This window comes from Papio anubis, chromosome 1, assembly GCF_008728515.1.
Source record: "Papio anubis isolate 15944 chromosome 1, Panubis1.0, whole genome shotgun sequence".
Classification (NCBI taxonomy): domain Eukaryota; kingdom Metazoa; phylum Chordata; class Mammalia; order Primates; family Cercopithecidae; genus Papio; species Papio anubis.
The window spans coordinates 169704318-169720319 of NC_044976.1; the positions used below are offsets into that span (position 1 = coordinate 169704318).

Genomic DNA, 16002 nt, shown 5'->3' on the forward strand with positions numbered 1-16002 from the left:
TTAAGCCTACACTCAAAGATACATGGTTGTAAGTCCTATAAACCAGGGAGTGAGCATCCTGGGAAACTTGGACGCCATCTTGGAATTCGGCCTACTGTAAGAAGGACACACACACACTCACACACACACACGAAGGCAGCATCAAGGGAAAACCTCATTTGAATTTTTTGTTGTTGTTGTTTCTTCACTGTTATCTCCTATTAGGAATAGAGTTAAGGGAGAGGATTAAACATTCTCTGCTAGTTGTAGTTCAGCTATCTGAAAACTGACGTGTTTGATGAAATAACAGCTAACATGGATTGAATGCTTATGTGCCAGACACTCTTAAATTTTAGCTACATTAGCTCATTGAATCCTACAAAAACTGTGTAGAAAAGGTAACATTATTGTAACCTTGTTCATAGTTGAAAGATGTGAGGCACAAAAAGATTAAGTTGTTTATCAGGTTCAGAATGCTGGTGAGTGGCAATGATAGGATAATATGCCAAATATTTATTATATGCTCAATAAATGTAGTTATTAATTTGATTGACTATTATTTAGGATCATTAGAAAAGGAAATAGTATAGAATAACCTAAAGCACGCATACATTTTGCTAACTAGCACTGTTGGTCTTTCATATTAGAACTAGTGGAGGATTGTAGCCATCCTCATGCCAGAGAAGTACAAAATCATATTTGAAAGAACTTCTAATTCAAAATCACTTCTGTTTAGCAGTGCCCATGACTTCTGTTTAGAAGTTCCAGCACTGCCCACCTTCTCAGTGTATGGACCAAGGAAATGCAGGAAAAAAAAAAAAGACAAAATCTTATAATGATCATAAAAATTAAAACAGAATGGCCAACCACCACCGGGTAGAATCTTCATTATATTGAAGAAAGAAGATCGATGAAGAGCATTCAGCCCAGGTTTGATTCAGTGGCATAACCTGACTTTGACCTCATGGAAAAAAGCTAACAAAAATAACGTGAGATGTGTTGTTTCTCTCAAAGCTTGATTTTGGCTTTTCCAAAATAAATAGCCACAGTACTGTTTCTTTTCTTTGACTTCTACCTCGCTGTCCTCTGCCCTCAAATACCGATTGTATCAACATATTATGTTCATTTAAGCAGAGGTAACAAAGCCCAGCAAACAGCTAGGATTTGGAATCTGAATCAGAGTTGCTCTAGGGGGTGAAGGTGGCTGTGGAAGGAGAAAAGAAGCTGCAGCAGACAGAGGTGTAAGAAATTTAATGCCGAGACCCAATGCTACAGGAAGAAACCTGAGAGCAGAATATTACTTGCAATGTGGTTTTTCATACATTGCAGCAATTCAGATCAGCAGGGAAACATGCTCACGTCCATGAATTATTATTTTGTAGGACTCATCATAAAATTTTAAGACACTCTTTTACATGCTCAATATGGTTTCAGAAAATCTGACTTTCTTTGTTAGGAAATGTAGAGAAGTACTGTTTATTTTGATTTCAAGAGAATAGGCCAGGTATCCGTTGAGACTGTAATTCTATGACAATTTTACTAAAATAATTTTATTTTAAGATAAACAATGATTCAGCAGATGTCTGCCACACTATTGTGAATAACAATGAAATTTTAATCTTGTTCAAATAGGTAAGCATGGGACATAGTCAATAGAGAAATATGTATTGGTTGCCAGAGTTAAAAAATATTGCTTATACAATTGATGAGATGCAAAGAGATAGCATAATTATAAAGTTGACTTGGAATTACTGGATTAGTAGAACTATTGGAACTGTGTTTGAAGTTGAAAACTTGCATTGATACATTTTCTGAAGGCAATGAACATATTAATGAGGTAATACAAAGGATTGCTAATTCTTAGAGTTTGTTATTATTCTGCAGAACTGTCTCTTCATGTCTCTCAGAATGAGAGCATATTAGTTGACATCATCAAAGAAAAAGTTTGTTGTAATCGTTGAGTCATTCCTTATAATAATTGCTTTTAAAGTCCTGAGTTGGCTTTAAAAGCTTGAATTATGAATATTTCATATTATGTTATTTTCATATTCCATGTGCATAGCTCATGCAAATTAATTTTCTTATAGCTTCATACTGACCTTTACTTCATTGAAGGAAATTAAATTGTAAAATGAATCTGCTTGGGAAAATCTTTTTCAGGAAATATCCCTTCCTCTATTTTGTTGAGGTTTAAAAGAAGCCTTTAGCATTCCAGGTTATTGATCTTATTATATAATATAATGAAATAAAAATTTAGATATTTAATAAAAATTATTTTTTTAAAGTTTAAAATAAAATGCTAATGTTTAAAATGTTGGAATACAGCAGAAATGAACTGTAGCTGTTACAATTACCTCCTAATATTTTTAGGATATGAGGGTAATTTTCACATCATATAGTGGTTTATTTGATGTTTTTCCAGACTGTTTGAAATCGATAAAATACATGTTAAGACATAGATATTCCATAAATATCTAAAAATCTTTAATTTGTATGTCCAATAATATAGTTACCATGAAGAAATTAAAATATACCTTAAACACCTAGAAACAAAGCAGATGCGTTTTTTACATGTAGTTATACACAATAAGCTGTTTTTTGTTTTATCTGAGGATGGCTTTGAAGAATTTTTTACATCTTTGATGATCTCAGATAGAAAATAGACTGAGGATTGTGTATTTTCTCTTCATAATATCTCAACTACCTCCAAAAATTCACAAATGTAACCTTACAATGGCTGGTGACACTGATGTTTTGTATACAAAAGAAGGGGAAAAACTTTGAGCTTCCCATGCATCATTTATTTTAAATTCACATTGCATTTTATTTTCAAAACTCTAAAATCATATTACATGGACATTACCTCCTTTATCTAAACATTATGATTCAATTTTCATATTAAAGTGTTTTTCAATGTAACATTATGCATGGAATCAAAAATAGAACTTTGGTGTTTATTCTTACACTAAAGAATAGTTTTGTTTATAAGACAAATTTAAAGAGAATATATTTATAAAGAGAGAGTCTATGGACTTTAGAATAATCTCAATAAACAATTAGTTTGGGAAGATGAAGCCTGAGAGATAAAATAACCAAATCCATAAAATCACGAGTATGAACACAGACTTGTTCACTGAATCCAAAGTAAAACAAAGACCTAATTAGTTCTTTAAGAAATTTCAGTTTTAAAAGAAGTAAAAGAAAGAATAATAATGTCTGAGGTAGTAAAACTATTAAGCTTGTTAACTTGAAGAGCTGTCAAATACAAAATATAAACAGATCTAATAATGGTTTAATAAAGTCTATGATGTCAGTTACATAAAATGTACTAAGACACGTACAAAATTCTTTCTTATTTGAACACATTTTCATAGGGATTATGACTTACATTCAAATACTATGCCAACTCTCTGGTTCTCCCAAAACCTCCCATTCTACCCCACCCCCACTGTAGTATTTCTGTCAAAGCTTAAATTTTCTTCTCTATAATTCACTGTTTTGCTATATTTTAATAATTCTTTATTTATGTAGCACAATTTAAACTTTAAAAAGAATGTTTATAAAAACCTGTAAACGTGTCATCATAATTTTAAATTTGATATCAACCTTTTTTGTTGTTGTTGATGTCAAGTCTGGTCTAAATCATTGCTTACCTTTTGAAGGAACTTGATCAATCAAACCATTCTGTATCTTTGCCAAAGAGTCAGCCATATAATATGGAAGGGAAAAATTAACCTCTGTGCTCAAACTTACTAATATAATTTAAATGTTCACCTTTTATACTATCGATTTTAATCAGTATTAGTAATTCTAGTATTTATTTTATAGATGAACTAGAATCTTGGAAACAAGCAAATACTAGATATTTTTCAATATTTCAGTATATGTAGCATATATAAAACATTAAAGAGAAGCAATGAGGCATTTTATAAAACAAAAAAATAGATTAGCAGTGCCCATTGTTATACAAATATTTAACCTAATATCTAAAAATGAAGGTAGCTTATAGTTATAAATGAACATAATAGACATAGGAATACATATCTTTGGCTTTTGAAGCCAAAGACAGAAATAACTTGGTGTTTAATAATTGAGTATTTATTCAATTAAACACGCAATTTTAACATAAAACATATTATTAAGTATCTAAGTTCTTATAAAACTCTGAAACTCTGAAATTATATACACAGGACATATGTGTACATATATGACTAACATTTTAATATGGATACGTGTCATGCATTATGTCTTACATTCAAATTTATGCTAATAAATATAATTAATGTACTTCATTTCTTTCGTGAAATAAAATTCTCTAAATGTTCACTCTCCCAAAGATTAACATTCAGTTAAATGGTAGTGTCCTTAGTGTTTTATACATAAAGTTTAAAAATATCGATTTTAATATAGCTTTCATTTCTTTCAACCATTATGTATGTGCATGTTTATGAACACATGTAAGCATAACATTAGCAAAAGTAAATTTCAAGGAAATAATGTAGTTTTATATTGAGTTTTGATTAATGTTTAATTCCCATGAAAGTAAATGAGATAACTCTTGTGGCAGAATAATGAACATACCTAACATTTTGCTTTATTAGAAGAGAATCTTGATACTTTGTAGTTACTAATAAATTAATGGTCGATGAGAGGAATACATAAATGATATTGGTTGATATCTGAGTGACATTTTTTCTAAAATTCCTTCTTTATTAATGTTTTAAATTAGTCTAGAAATGACTTCCTTATTCTACTCTACAAAATGTGAAGGTTTGTTGAGACATGAGCTCTAATTTCCAGCACCAGTGTTTAAAGATCAAATGAAATTTTAAAAATCTGCAGAGTGTCTTATTCAGACTCCCAGTAATGAAGTAGATTTCCCTTATTAGAACAGTGTCATGCTTTTAATAGACAATTCAAATATTGCAAATGTTTTATTATTCAAAATATATCACAATGTGCATTATTTTTTTTTTTTTTTTTTTTTTTTTTTTGAGACGGAGTCTCACTCTGTCGCCCAGGCTGGAGTGCAGTGGCCAGATCTCCGCTCACTAACTAAACACTGCATTTTAGAATCATTACTGTATCAATATTGTCTGTTTTTGGACTCTATTTTTTCTCATTCTTTATCTTCATATCTTTTATAATCTAAGTTTTTAATATACTCTATCTAGGATTTACGTCAAATATATAATCACTTTTCCATTTTGAGATTTGAATATATTTTATTCTTAACTTCAATCTAGTTCTAGTTCATATTGATACCATACAGTACATTTGAAAAATTAAGTATTTTTTCACACATTAATACTAGCTTAAAAACTTGATTTTTGTAATTAATATTCTATAAAAATTGATATTCATATTCATAATCCATTATTTCAATGACAATTTGTAGATTTTTGAAATATTAGAAGAATATAAATGTTAAAATGTTCATTTTTGGAATGAAAAATTAGACTTATTTTTTAGTCAACTTATGCTCCTCACATGTTGTTTTAATTTATCTTTAAGTGATATGTAGAATTAATCATGTTAAGTCTTCAATATGTACACTCTATAACCCTTTATAGAAACCATGGTATGATTTTAAAGTAGAGATGGTGGTTCAGAATATTATAATTTTCACTTTTCTGTAATCATTTTTCCAGAATATATACATTGTTTTTATTGCCAATATATATGTCCTTGAAATGAAAGAATTTCCCCCATGTAACCTTTTTTTGTTATGTTAAAGATAATTTAGACATGTGTCAATCATTTGTTGAAAAATTAGGTTTGAAATATTATAATATGCTATAATAATTACTGAACTCTGTCTCTAGAGATATGTTTGTTGACTCAGCCATTCAAAAAAATGGGACTTTCTATCTAAAATATTTTTAAGTTTCTTAAGGCCTCAGAGACTCTGTATGAAAAATGAGAAAAATGAATGTGAAATACTCTCTTTTTTCCTCAGAAAGATAATGGCAGTTGCTAGAGTGAACTCCATCAATAATTTGCAATATTCAGTGATCAAAATAATGCTTATTTTTACGTGATTTTAAAATCACTACAACTACTATTTCATTGATTTCTCCAATTACTATTATCAGTTATTTATAATCCCAGTTTTCTCATAAAAGTCTTCTGAATGATATAAGTGTTGTCTTATTACATCACTCCAAACACTTCCCTAAAGATTTCTTCAATGAGGAGGAAATACTGATATTCCACAGCAGAGAAAATACACTCTACCCAATTGACTGAAAAATGATTGTAATAATTATACATTTCCTTTTAAAAATCAAAGTGTGTGTGTGTGCATGCGTACACATGTTACTACATGTGTAACACGCTGAAAACTTCTTTTATTTACAAATTTTTGTCAAAGTAGCTGCCTGGAGAAAGGATAGAACAGACAAAAAACAACAGAATAAAATATATGGTGAGGTTATTACCAAAGAAAAAAATATGTAATGGGACCAAACTGTAAGATTAGTGTTCTCTTCATGATTATGTGAACTTTTTAGATAATGTGTTTATTACATTTTTCAATAGAAGTGTTTAAGGATAATACAAATAAATAGAATTTCATGGGTTGAATCATGATTTTCCAGTGAACTTATTTAGTTGTCTCAGTTATCATACATGTATGATCTTTTGGTTGATACTCATTTATCAGTATCTCTTAACATTCTTTCACAATTCCATCAAAAATTTACTTCCAAATCCTCTATGTTAAATAATTTTCCATTAATATAGCTCGGATACATTTCTGGGAGCTTACATTCTAATGTGAGTGATGCCCATTTATGAGATCAGTTTAGGTTTCTAGAGATTGAGGTTTTAAAGCAGATTTCAGTATGAATATAGCAATTTAATACCTAATCCCATACTATAAAATATACTCAGACATATGGTGAAGGCACAGGGACGTGACTCTGCTGTTTAGCTACATTGCATGAAATTGTCTTGCCATTTTTTAGATATAAGGAGTCAAGATATATATGTGAATGTTTCACACGTCATAGTGAAACAACTAATTTTTGTGTTTGCCTACATAGGAACACCATTCATTGTAACACTACATTGATAGCCTTTACATTATTTTATTTCTCTTTGTATCGCTACTGTTCCATATAGTGACTGGGACAGAGGTGAAGCATGGCAAACATTTGTTGAACTACAGGACTCTATGATTAAATAACAATAAATGAAGTATAAGATATTCCAAACTATGGGTTGTTAAATACATTTATTCCTGCTATCATTGATACTGATTTGATCTCACTTGGATCCGTGTTTCAATATTTCAGTTTCTTTACATGTAACAACAATTCCACATTGAAAAAAATGATTGCTGGGTTTTACATGTTGATGTCAATCTTTCCAAATGTTTTTTATTCACTTTCTTGCTCTAGTAAATAGCATCTAACAAAAAGAATTTTGACATTTTTTAGTGGATCAAAATATAACTGATTCAGCCTTCATTTTTCTCACAATTATTATCTGTTTGTTACAGTTAGATAACAAAATCAGAAATAATAAGATTGTAGACAAAATATCAAATTTAATATTGTTATTTTAGCAAATGTCTGACATTTAAAATAGTTGCTTTGCTTACTACTTCTAAAAGTTTCATTTCTACTCTATAAAATTTAATTAGTAGGTAAGATTCCAGGTAAATATATATATTTACTGTTAAATAATTACATCTTTAAAAACACAGCTTAATCTCATTTTTTTAATTTTCCAAATGTAATATTTTACTACCTGTGCTGCTAAATTTGTATTGTTTCCCAAGTTATTTAATTTTTTAAATGTTTCTTAAACTTTTTGTTTTTTCATCTTCAAAGGACCCCTCTGTAATTGGTTGATTTATAGGGCAAAACCAATAAAATGAAATGACCAAAATCTTCAAACCCTTAATAAAATGTATTTATACGTACATATACTTTCCATCCTGCTTTTGTTTTATAAAAGATGCACAAAGATATGCAAGTTAGTGAATCTTTTGTATTGTCCTTAAATGAGGAAATTAGTTACTTAACTCCCAGCTTCAAAAGATAAGTGGTAATCTGCACAATTGGTTGTAGAAGGATTTGCTATTTGGGATACATATGAAGAAAAGTTTAAAACATGGCTCTCAGCTGCGTATTGCAGAATGCAAACTTTATCAGAGAATATACCATGAAGAGAATTTTTCTTTCTCTCACTTTCCCTGTCACTCCCACTGTTAAATTCACTTTTGGATGCCCAGAAGCTAGCAGTAGCAATCAAACACAAGTGTTCAATAAATACTTGTTCATTTATTCAAGTTACAGAATATGAGTTTTGATAAGTTGCACCAACTTTTATTTTCATTGCTGAAAAGGCTTCAGATGACATAGCTAAACAAACATGGTTAAATTTGTGTTGGTAATTTTTTTCCTTTTTAGACAGATGATAAAGAGTCAGCAAATTAAATATAAGAACAGTCAATGTGGTACAATGAAAATAAATTAATCTTTTTAAATTTAGTTAATGCCATAGCTAAGACTTAGCATCTGATGAGGTGGGTCGGGGAGGGTATACATCTTCACCATGCTTTGTCTTTTTTTTTTTCCCCTCTTAACGAAGATCTGCACTGCACATAACTAAAAAGTTAAGGGTTTTTTTTTTTTTTAAAAAAAAGCTTTTTCTTTAAAAAAATGCTTATGCTTAAAATGTTCCCATATTTTAATTTAGCTGAAATATCATTTTTTATGAAGTAAAATTATAAAACTTTTGAGGAGAGCAATAGTTATCCCCATACTTTAGTCAAGAAAAATCTCATTATTCTCAAAGATATTTTTTGATTTGCAACCAAGACATTATTAGAAAAATTTATGTTAAAATTAAAATGTGACACTTAAACACAGGGAATAATTTTTAAAATCCATCCACACACTGAAGTCAATTAATACTGTAGTTGGCACTTTGCAAATACTTACAGTTGAATCACCATAAAAACATTGTGAAAATTTTATTCCAATATTACAAATAAAAAATTGAAGATAAGAATTTAGGTAGCTTTCTCAACATAGTACACTTGGTAGATAGTAGAGACAGAATCCAAATAAAAGTGCACCACAAATTAAAGACTTTACTCTGGTGAAATACGACTCTAACTTCCTTATAGTGCTTCCTTTTGATTTCACCTGACTTTGCAATCACTTATTGATCTTTTATTATGTTCATAACTTGACAGCCTAGGTATTTACTATTGCTTATGGACTTCAAAAAATGCCCCAAATTATCTAATTCAACCCAATTTTATTTATCATCCAATACTTTAAATACATTGTTATCATACACTGGACTGGTGAAGAAAAAATTCAAGCTCTATTTCCTGTGGCTTCTTTCCTTCATATATTTCTGGGTTTTCTATAATCTTGTGCCCTATTCCTAGACAAACATCCCATGTTAACTTTTAGTCTTAAGTTTTCCTTCATTAATTATACTTATTTGCCTCTTTTCCTTGGATACACGTCAAGAGTTGCTTTGGAGAATATCAAGTGAACAAATTAGAATTAATGAGTGTGGGGACCATAAAGAACACTAGAAAGTAGAAATCCTGAGTCTTTATCTTAAAACGAATGTGGATGGAGAGAGTCCTTAGAAGTTATATAAACTTCTGAGGATCCCACATCCAGTTAGAGGAACTCGCATACTGAGGCTCTCAAGTCTAGTTTCAACTTGTGCATTCTGTCATCATTCAGCCAACACTCAGTGCTTTCTGTGCATCTGTGCTTGGCTACTTTCAGTTGTCCAATTATTTATTTTGTTTCTGTATTTGTCCATGTTTTCTCCTTCAGAGAGTGCAAAGTTTTTGAAGTCAGTGATTAATTTTATGAAGAAGTCCTGGTATGCTTTTGAAGCATCTCATTGACTATTTCATAATTTAACAAAGAGATCAGATGATTTTGAACAGCATTATATATGGAAAAGCTACATGATACATATTTGTGGTACCTGAACAATGCTATTAAAATCAGCCCATGATGTTTCTGATGAGATCACAAAGTTTGTATCAAGTCTTAACTCTGTATATGAAACAATTAAATTCTATACAGAAAAAGAAAACAGAAATTAACCAAGGAAAACATAAAAATCACCTTTTTAGTTGATTTCTGAAATGCAAGATACTTTGTTTTTATATTCACAACAGTTTAAACAACTGATATAGCATTAAGATCAATGATACCGTAACTCAATACTTTCTATCCCAATATTACTCTAAAAGAAGAAAACATATTTATTCCTTATTACATAACAGGAAGGATAATCAACATTCAGTGAAAGCTTTTATTGTCAGATAAACTTAACTGTATGAATGAAGTTAAAAATATTTATCACTACAAACGATCTAAAGTTTTTACATTTTACATTTCCACTAACATTATGTTTCCAAAGCCTAATGCACGGCATTTTTAAATACAAATATTTACAGACCATGTAACACATTTAAAATTAAATATCTCTTTAAAACAGTGACATATAAATGCATTAGTATAATCTTATTTGAATAATAATTACTTAAGCAGATTTGTTTAACAAGAATATAATCAATGAGATAACACTTTCTGAATATGAACCAATGCAGTAGATGACCAAATCGCCAGGGCCTTAGACTCCTTGCTGCTTCTCCTCATCTCGTTTCTGATTTCTACCCACAATTCCAAAGGGCCAAACATGAGACCTCCTGGGCAAACCCTTCTCTGGTTTTTATTCAAGCCATTGATGGCCTAATAGTTTAGTAGCAAGTTTTCTTAGCAGGTGATAAGGTAGTCTACTCGGTTCCCTACCTGGAGATATGCAAAATCTAGTCATGTTTCTGTGACCAACAGAAGTGCTTTTTATAACTGGGTATGTCAATGCTCACTTAGGAATGAGTTCAGATGTGGATCTTATTCTCAGTCATTAATCTAGATTATATTTAAACTGAAGTTCTGTAGAGATGAATGTGTCTTCACAAAAGTTCCTGTTGCTGTTTTATAACTAGAAGTGATGTTACTATTCTTGGGACAGGGTTAGTAGTAACCCAATAATAAATGTTCTTCCTCTCCCATTGTAAGAATCAGATCACTTCTGCACTATTACCGATAAAAGAGAACATTCATTATGGAAGATGTTATATGAACATTTGGATACCTGAGTATTATTTTGTTTATATAACACATATTATGCCGCTCTTGTAAAAAATCCCAACTAGATTTTTGTTTGAACTGTTGACAACTTTGCAAAAGCTTAACTTTTACTTAACTCTACAATCTTATAAAACATTATTACTTTTTTCTACTGCCTTTTAATTAAGAAATAAGTTTTTTTCTGATTATGAATGGAATGACATCAAATAGAAGGTTTTATAGAATATACTGGCAGATACTGTATGTATTTTGTTAACAAAAAGTTTAGTTTTTACATTTTTAAAATCATTTCACATGACATATTTCAGTTTAAAGGATGGGGCCAGATCTTAACATAAACATGTGATATGTTAGAAGCAGATGTATAAGTTTGTCATAAAAATGAGCAAAATAAATTTTCTTTATAACCAAATGGCAGCATCTGATTGTACATCTTGGAATTCATTGCAGGTAAATGAGCGTGATCGTCTCCTAAGATTTGTTGGTCTCTGAGGTCTTCCTTCAATCAAGTCTAAATAGATGTCAGATTTCAGAAAACGTGTATAACTGTCTTGTTCCATGAGCTGATACACTCTGCTTTGTGCAGCATCAAAACTGTGGAGGGTAGGTTGAGTGATGCTCTTTGTAATGACTTCTTTGGTGTGAAAATCAAGGTTAACCTGGATAAACAGGAAAAAAAGTGATATTATAGTTAATATGCTTATGTAAACAACTTTGAGAAACAGTACAGGACTGATGCAATGTTGGAGTGGGCATAGTGGACTTAGAAACTGATATAGTTTGGATGTGTGTAGCCTGCCCAAACCTCAGGTTTAATTGTAATCCGCAGCATTGGAGGTGGAGCCTGGTGGGCAGTTATTGGATCATGGGAGTGGATTTCTCATGAATGGTTCAGAACCATCCCCTTAGTGCTGTCCTCGGGATAGTGAGTGGTTTCTTGCAAGATCTGGCTGTTTAAAAGTATGTGGCACCTCACTCTCTCTCTCTTTTGCTCCTGCTCCTGAAATGTGAGATAACTGCCGCTCCTCTGCCTTTTGCCATGATTGGAAGCTTCCTGAGGTCTTCTCAGAAGCAGATGCTGTTAGGCTTCCTATATAGCCTGCAGAACCATGAACCAGTTAAAGTTATTTTCTTATAAATTACCTAGTCTCATGTATTTCTATTTTTTTTTAGCATATACCAAAAACTTTATTCTTTCTGTGGCTGAATATTCCATTCTATGGGTATACCACGTTTCATTTATCCATTCATTTGTTGCTAAACAATTGGGTGGTTTCCACATTTTGGTTATTGTGAACAATGCTGTTGTGAACACTGGTGTTTATTACAGTGCAAGAATGGCCTAATATAGATGCTTGGGTGTTTTCCTCTATTCTTTTTTTTTTTTTTTTTTTGATATGTTTTTTTTTTTAAATTTATTTATTATTATTATACTTTAAGTTGTAGGGTACATTTCTTGACTAGCATTTCATCTGGTTCTTCTCTCCTGGAATTCCTGGTCCTTCTTACTCTCTACGAATTTAGAATAATGGCATATTGAACCGCTAAAGATCATTTAAATAATTAAAGCATAACTCATTTTCAAAATAGGTAACTAAACCTCACAGAGGTTAAATTATTTGAGTCATGGGAAAAAATGAGCTGGGGCATATTTGAGATTTTAATATGGGACTTCTACTTATTCCAGTGCTTATTTCATTACATTATGATGCTTTCCTCCAAGCAAACATATGCTGCAGTATGAATGTCTTTTAAAGATATAAAATTCTTTAATGTCTTATATCATAGCACTGCATATATATCTGGTTCTGATGGTGGTAGGTTTTCAGGTAGAGGCTTTCTTTCCCCTTGTCCATAACACAGTGCAACTAGTTGCCTTTTTAAAAAAACAAAAACAAACAAACAAACAAAAAAACGATGTCAAACGTTGGTTTTGGGAGAATCACTATTTATAAAACACATATTAGAAAATTTGAAACTCTAATTAATATTTGAGGGCAGTCAAGTCATATTTGCTGGTCTTATAACCATTTTAGCAATTGTTTCACACAATTACTTCACACTGAGTTTGGAGTAAAAGAAAATCTCAATTGTTTTCCACTTGAAAACTTGCCTAGTTAGGTTTACCTCAACTCTCTGTTGTAAGATTTTTCCTTTAACCTGTCTTTAAAGTAGCCCTAAAGCAAACAAAAGTCTGTATAAATAGATGAGCCAAAATTAAAATGGTACATGATACAAACTTCTTGATGTCTCTTGACTTCATCACTTATAGAAATCTTTAGTTTCTATGAGAGGTTGCTTGTGCTAAAGTGATTAATTAAGTGAATGAATCTAAATGTTTCAATTACTCATATTCACTCTTAGCCTAGAAAGAAAATAACTCTGAGAAGTGACTTTAATTGTACTTTTTCTTCTATGATAGTATTTTACAATGTCTTCCATTTGTATGGATAAATCTGTATAAATATCTTCACTCCAGCAACATCATGAACATTCTGGTAGAATGTATGAGGGTACAAATTTGATAAAGGCAGATTACCTAAAACATTTAGCTCTGAATAGACATTCCTCAAAAAAGACATAAAGTGCCATTTTGGACAAAATGTTCAACATCATTACCCATCAGGGATATGCAAGTGGAAACCGTAATGAGATATCAACTCACTTCAGTTAGAACGGCTATTAATGAAAAAGACAAAAAATAACAAATGTTGGTGAGGATGTGGAGAAAGGGAAACTCATGCATTGGTGCACTGGTGGCGGGCATGTAAGGTAGTTCAGCCATTATAGAAAATAGTATAAGTATTCCTCAAAAATTAAAAATAAAACTATCATATGATCCAGCCGTTCTACTTCTAGGTATATATCTAAAGGAATTGAAATCCGCATGTTAAAAAGATATCTACACTCCCATGTTTATTGCAGCACTATTCACAGTATACAAGAGATGGAATCAACCTAAATGTCCATCAAAGGATGAATGTATAAAGAAAATGTGGTACATAGGGGACACTATTGAGGTATAAAAAAAAACAAAGAAACTCAGTCATCTGTGGCAACGTGAGTGAACCTGGAGGACATTATATTAAATGAAATAAGCCAGGCACACAAAAATAAGTACCACATGATCTGACCTGTATGTAGAATCTAATAAAGTTGCTCACATAGAAGTAGAGAGCAGAATAGTGGTTACCAAGGGCTAGGTAAGGTAGGAAGGATGGGAGGATGAAGAAAGGATGAATCAACAGGTACAGAGATAGATAGGAAGAATAAGTTCTGGTGTTACATTACCTAATAGGTGATTATGGTGAGTAATAATACATGGTATATTTCAAGAGTGCTAGAAAAAAACATACTGAATATTATCACCACAAAGAAATGATAAATGTTTAATTTGATGAACATGCTGTCTGATTTTATCATTATACAATGCAGTATATATATTAAAACATGACCATGTATTCCATTAACATGTATAATTATTACATGTCAATTATAAATAAAATTAATAAAAATAAGTTGGGAAAAATATAATTCACAATTTTAAAATAAAATTATTAAAAAATTTTGAAAGCAGTTATGCATTTTTACAGTTATCTTTACTGTACCTCTTTTGGAGCATCAGTCTTTATAAATTTCTCATATATTGCTTTTGCTTTAAGGTGAATTTGTTGAGGTCCTTTGCTTTTCTTGAAATCTTCACAGGCTATCCAAAATTCAATATTTTCCTCACTGAATTCAGTTTTAAGAAATCTGGTAAAAGCCTCTAGTCCATCTATCAAGAGAAAATAATATAACTACAAAATATTATTAATGTTGGAAACATTTACTGATTGATAATAAATAAAACGTAGTTGGAAATATTAACAGAAAAGCTACATCCTCCCTCTAATGCAGCACCGCAGGACACATCTTGCACAATACACATGAGAGACCTCATGTAGTTTTCACAACCATAAAAGGAAAGTATTATTCCCACTGAAATAAGGCCAGTATCTCACTCAGGCTTAAGTTTGACTTTAGGACTAAGATTAAGAGGGACCCCCTACAGTGGACCTCACTTTGTGTCTCTTTTATCCATTCCCCTTCCAGAGTGTGAGGGGTGATTGCACAGAGTCAAGAAGCCATTACAGTTGGAACGGATCCTACCTACTTCTACACCATGCCTTTGAATTTCAGGATCTTGAGACTCCCTGACTAAAAGCTCTATGCTTCCAGCATTTACACAGCCTTTTCTCCAAGTCCATCTACCAAAAACACACTGACTCACTGGTAGGTATACCCTTAGGCCTGACTATGAACGAGGCTTCAATTTGCAGGCTGGAGTGTGTACTCAAATGTGCGAGGAGCTGCTCACAGTGTGAAACCAAACCATGGGGGGAAAGAAAAAGGTGCTAGGTCATGTTTATAGAGTGGAATTGTTAAGTGTCTGAAAATTTTAAATTCAAACATCATCTTCCAAGTGGCTTACAAAGTATATTTGTCAAAGCAGAAGGATAACATATATATTTATTTTAAAGTTATTAGTTTCCATAGCTCATAAACATTTAGACATACAGCATGGGACCTCTTTTTCACATTTTGTCTTGCCCCATAAATGTTAGGGGCAGCTATCAAGTCTTGTGGAAGACAGTCTGGGCTCAAATTAGTGTTCATTTAGTTACTCTGTGGCCCTTAGCGTATTACGTTTTCTTTCTGTGTCTTAGTTTTTCAATATTTATTTATTTATTTATTTATTTTTTGAAGCGGAGTCTCCCTCTGTGGCCCAGGCTGGAGTGCAGTGGCCGGATCTCTGGTCACTGCAAGCTCCGCCTCCTGGGTTTACGCCATTCTCCTGCCTCAGCTTCCTGAGTAGCTGGGACTACAGGCGCCC

At 31.6% G+C, this 16002-nt stretch overlaps 1 protein-coding gene across 1 annotated transcript in view; it reads right to left on the bottom strand.

Annotated features, from left to right (window-relative positions):
* Positions 1 to 8250: 8250 nt before the first annotated feature.
* RGS18 (regulator of G protein signaling 18) overlaps positions 8251 to 16002 on the bottom strand; it is a 28848-nt gene continuing 21096 nt past the window's right edge. The window contains exons 4-5 of the mRNA XM_003893380.5: positions 14738 to 14904; positions 8251 to 11788 (exon numbers count right to left, since the gene is read on the bottom strand). Coding sequence (XP_003893429.1) covers positions 11531 to 11788; positions 14738 to 14904 — 425 coding nt within the window. The 3' untranslated portion in view covers positions 8251 to 11530. The remainder of the gene's footprint in view (positions 11789 to 14737; positions 14905 to 16002) is intronic.